This window comes from Eurytemora carolleeae, unplaced genomic scaffold, assembly GCF_000591075.1.
Source record: "Eurytemora carolleeae unplaced genomic scaffold, Eaff_2.0 scaffold146, whole genome shotgun sequence".
Lineage (NCBI taxonomy): Eukaryota > Metazoa > Arthropoda > Copepoda > Calanoida > Temoridae > Eurytemora > Eurytemora carolleeae.
In genome coordinates this window covers 101,534-105,907 of record NW_019396503.1, presented here as the reverse complement: position 1 = coordinate 105,907, position 4,374 = coordinate 101,534, and the positions used below count along the sequence as shown (strand labels likewise).

The following is a 4,374-nucleotide window of genomic DNA, read 5'->3' as shown; positions in this document are numbered from 1 at the left end:
CCCCCTTTGGAAAAGTCCTCAAACCTCCCAAAGACTGAGATATCAAGTTCCAATTCCCTTGGTAAAAAAACTAACCTCGTAAAGACCTTTATAATAACGAATACAAACATATTTTTCCTTCGATTTCGCCTTATTTCACACAGTTTTTAAAAAATAAAAAATAATGAATTGAATCTCTTCGGTTGAAAACTCTTGGCGATCTACATTCTGCAAAACAGAACTATAAGTTAAATTCATAAACAATGTACGTAAGTAAACCCATACAGGTTTATAATTGACCGTTCTTGAATTTTAAAATTAATGATAAAATTCTATTTTCATCTGTTTCCAGTGTCTGCTAAAACAAAAGTACATGTTAATTTAAAACACGAGTACAAAGTAATACTATTATAATATGTTAATTGTTTATTAATTGTAATACTAATAATGATCTATAATTTTATTGTTACCAGGTTTGGTAAAAATTATAAAGAAAACATTAGTAACTATAATCAAACTTAAAACTGTGTATGTATTTTAGATAATATGTTGTTACCATAATCATATAATGTATTGTAATTAATTTTAAAATTGTAAAGTTCAATGCTGTGCCAATTGCTAAAGTATAATTCTATTTATCGACGTTTTGATTTATTTTTTCTTCAGAAACCTCTGCGCTATTCATACTGATATTAATCTGTAAACAATGCATGTACACTGTACAGTGTCAATTGTACAGATTATTGATTTGGTAGATCACGACTTCATAAGAGATATCTAAATATTGAGCGGTATTTAAACAATGTTTGTTTTAAAACATGAATACAAGATGGAACTAGCTAGCTACGTGTTCAAATATCTATAATATTTGTAATTTATATTTAATGTAAGTTAAGTGTAATCTGTGATAAATAGTTATTAACTTGGGTCTAAAAGATAGATATTTCTTCAGGATGAAAATGTCTGAAAATGAAGGCGACTCGGCATGGGCTGCGCCTTTCCAAGATCTAGGTTGGTTTTTTCATGTTTATATTTTAGGCTAAATAAAGATTTAATTGGGAAATATTTTGGTAAAAGTACATAAATTAAAATTATTAATAACAGCTTCATTCAATTTCTTATGGTATATTAAATTTAAATTCATTGTGATTTTATTTAAAGAAAAATTATCCGTGACGAAATTTCTCAAGTTTAGTTTAGGTTAAGATGTATGCTGCATTTTAAACAAAAATTAAGAAAGCTTTCCGTCCGCAATGTTTCCTAAATTGTGGAATGAAATTGAAATTGACCTTAAAGAAACTAAATCTGCAAAAATATTTAAACAAAGAGTAATCAATATTTATCTGAGAATTATGAGAGGTTTAAAAGCGAAAAACCTAGCTGTATATCGTGTGAATAAATTTTATACAAAAACTAAATTAACTGAAACTTTATTAACTTATTTCTGTTTCTGTAACTACCATCATTAACACCCTGTATTTTAATTTATCTCTACATAAAAATCCCTCTGATCTCACCCTGCCACAGATCACCTGACAATCTCGTTCCTTCCAATCAACTCCTTACCTATCCAAAAACATATCTTGATATATGTAACCAATTATATTCAGTATCGTTAGTTAACTTCGGGCCAACCACTCAAAACAACCAAACCTGGTTAGGCGGGTCAAAACTGCATAGTAAATTGTGACTGCCTATTTGTAATATCTCATGCTTTGTAGTTGAATAAATATATGAATGAATATGAATGAAGATATTTATCATGTTTCCCTTAAATAACCGTTGCTTTGGTAATTGCTTCTGACAAAATATTAACTTTATTCTTACACTTAATATAGTTGCCCGTTTTATATTAGTAAATTCATTCCTTGTTTTTTCTTGAATCAGAACTACATAATATCATAATTTTTTTATCCTGCCACTGAATCTATAAAAAGTTAATGATATATATAATGTGTACAGAGGTTTGTTGAAAGAATTGAATCGAAATATGTGCCAGTGGATTTTGTCTACCGACTGTTACATGGTATTCAAGTTTGGTGTGTGCTGTACTGAAAGAAAGAAATTTCTTTAGGACTTGCTTTATTGCAAAATTCTCCAGCTATTTAATTTTCTTCTAATTTTAAGTTTTTTTCATTTTGTTTTTCTTATTAACCATCGAATTTATTTAGATGTGTGAACATTATGTGTGTGTTTCGACTTTTTAAGTTGTAACTAACCCTAAATATTAATTTTGTTTTTATTCGATTATCTTGGGCATACTTTTTTCAGTCAGGTTTTGAATACTTAAGGTTTAGACTGAATTTTTAAAATTAAATTTACATTAAATTAATTAAGGAAAACGGCAATATTTCTCATGAATGTTGATACTCACGTTCCTTTTACTCGCACCTGAGTTTGCCCCNTTTTTCTAGAAAGTTTGACCCTCTTTTCTCATTTAGAGACACAAACCGCAGTTCCCTACGGAGATCTGCACGCGTTGTCTCCGTTTGTTGCTACTCCACAGAAAGCTATTGATCTTATCCTTGATACTCTTCAAATCAGGTTTAATGCTTTATATTTATTTCCTCTTCGTTTTCTATGTTCATTGTATTATTCTTATTGTTTTTACTAGTTAATATCAAATAAACAAGCTGAGAAAATGCAATTAAAAACTTACTCTATTGTAGTCAGACCCTAACTAAATAAGACTATCTAGTGGATCTAACTATTAAATAGTTACTGTAGTAAGACTGACTATCTAGTGGATCTAACCATTACTATTTACTGTAGTAAGACTGACTATCTAGTGGATCTAACTATTACTATTTACTGCAGTAAGACTGACTATCTAGTGGATCTAACTATCAACTATTTACTGTAGTAAAACTGACTATCTAGTGGTTCTAACTATCAACTATTTACTGTAGTAAGACTGACTATCTAGTGGATCTAGGATGTGGGCACGGAACTATTAACATCACCGCTGCTAAGGTAATAATTAAGAAGTATTAAAGCAGAAATGCAAAATTTTTAGATGAATTCCTAAGATTTTATTTTGTTTAAAACAAACATGAGAATTATCCAGTTTTTGAAATTTGTCTGTTCTTGAAATCCCCCAAAATTATATTTCTCTTCATAACATTTTTCTGCAATTATCTAGATAGAAATTTAATGCTTTTGTTAGTAAATCTATTTATTTGCTAAAATCTCTTTTGCTGCCTATAAATCTAAATATGTTACTAGTAAATGTAAATATTTTGGTAAAGATTTTAAGTGTGTTGCTATTAAATTTAATCATATCGCTAACAAATCTGAATATACTGCCAACAAATCTTAATGGGTTGCTAAGAAATTTAAATATATTGCTAACAAATCTAAATATATTGCCAATAAACCTAAGTGTTTAAGATATATGGTGCTGGCGGCCTAGGAGTAGATATAGAACCAGAACTTATTGCTATTGCTAATAAATCTATGTATAGAGATATGGTGCTAGTGACCTAGGAGTAGATATAGAACCAGAACTTATTGCTATTGCCAATAAATCTATTTATAGAGATATGGTGCTAGTGGCCTAGGAGTAAATATAGAAACTAAGTAAACCCATACNATTGTTTCTTCACAAAGATTAAAACAAACTGACAAAGATTAAAAACATCTTGACAGTTCATAGAGAACACACAGTACACTTTCATTATAACCTCACCGTACACATTCTGTCCCAGTACACTTGTGGAATGTACATTATAATCAATATATAGTTACTGGTTCAAGGAGTATACTTGTACAGTATGACTTAAAATAATGTTGGAAACTAGAGAAAACTGGTTCCTTTTGATTTTGGCAGTTTTCTCCGATCCTGACGTAGTTCTCTAATGTACCACCATGAAATGTGCATTATGGCCAAAATTATCAGATAAATTGAAAGTGCGCGCAATTCATTTGTACATGACCTTAAAAACCTTTACGCTGTACATTTGTAAACTGTACAATGTACATGATATGTTGTTGTAGAGAGGAGGATACTTAAATATCTTGCCAGTTCACACTGTACATTTGTAAACTGTACAATGTACATGACATGTTGTTGTAGAGAGGAGGATGTACTTGATACTGATCTGGCCGCAGCGACAGCTGTAGTTTCCTTCCTTGTACCCAGGCATCTTAAGCAGATAAAACCAAAACTAGGCAATTAAGCAACATTGTTCAAATAAGAAGTAAAGAAACAATCAAAGTTTAAACTTTTTTAACTCATGAACCATGATATTCAAAACGGAAAATTGTAAAAAGTGGTTGATAATTTGCTGCAATATTTACTGAAACTAGAAATTAAATTTAATTTAAATCAATATAAGATCGCTGTAATTCCACATTGACTGTCCCTTTTGGACTCAAAAAGTAATTTGCCTTATT

General features: G+C 29.9%; 1 protein-coding gene across 1 annotated transcript; it reads left to right on the top strand.

The window, feature by feature from the left end:
- Positions 1 to 931: 931 nt before the first annotated feature.
- Positions 932 to 3,539, top strand: LOC111704491 (uncharacterized). Its single transcript, XM_023476737.1, has 4 exons — positions 932 to 990; positions 2,421 to 2,523; positions 2,889 to 2,952; positions 3,444 to 3,539. Exons 1-4 carry the CDS (start codon positions 933 to 935, stop codon positions 3,537 to 3,539), a joined length of 321 nt encoding a protein of 106 aa, XP_023332505.1. The 5' UTR covers position 932.
- Positions 3,540 to 4,374: the final 835 nt, after the last annotated feature.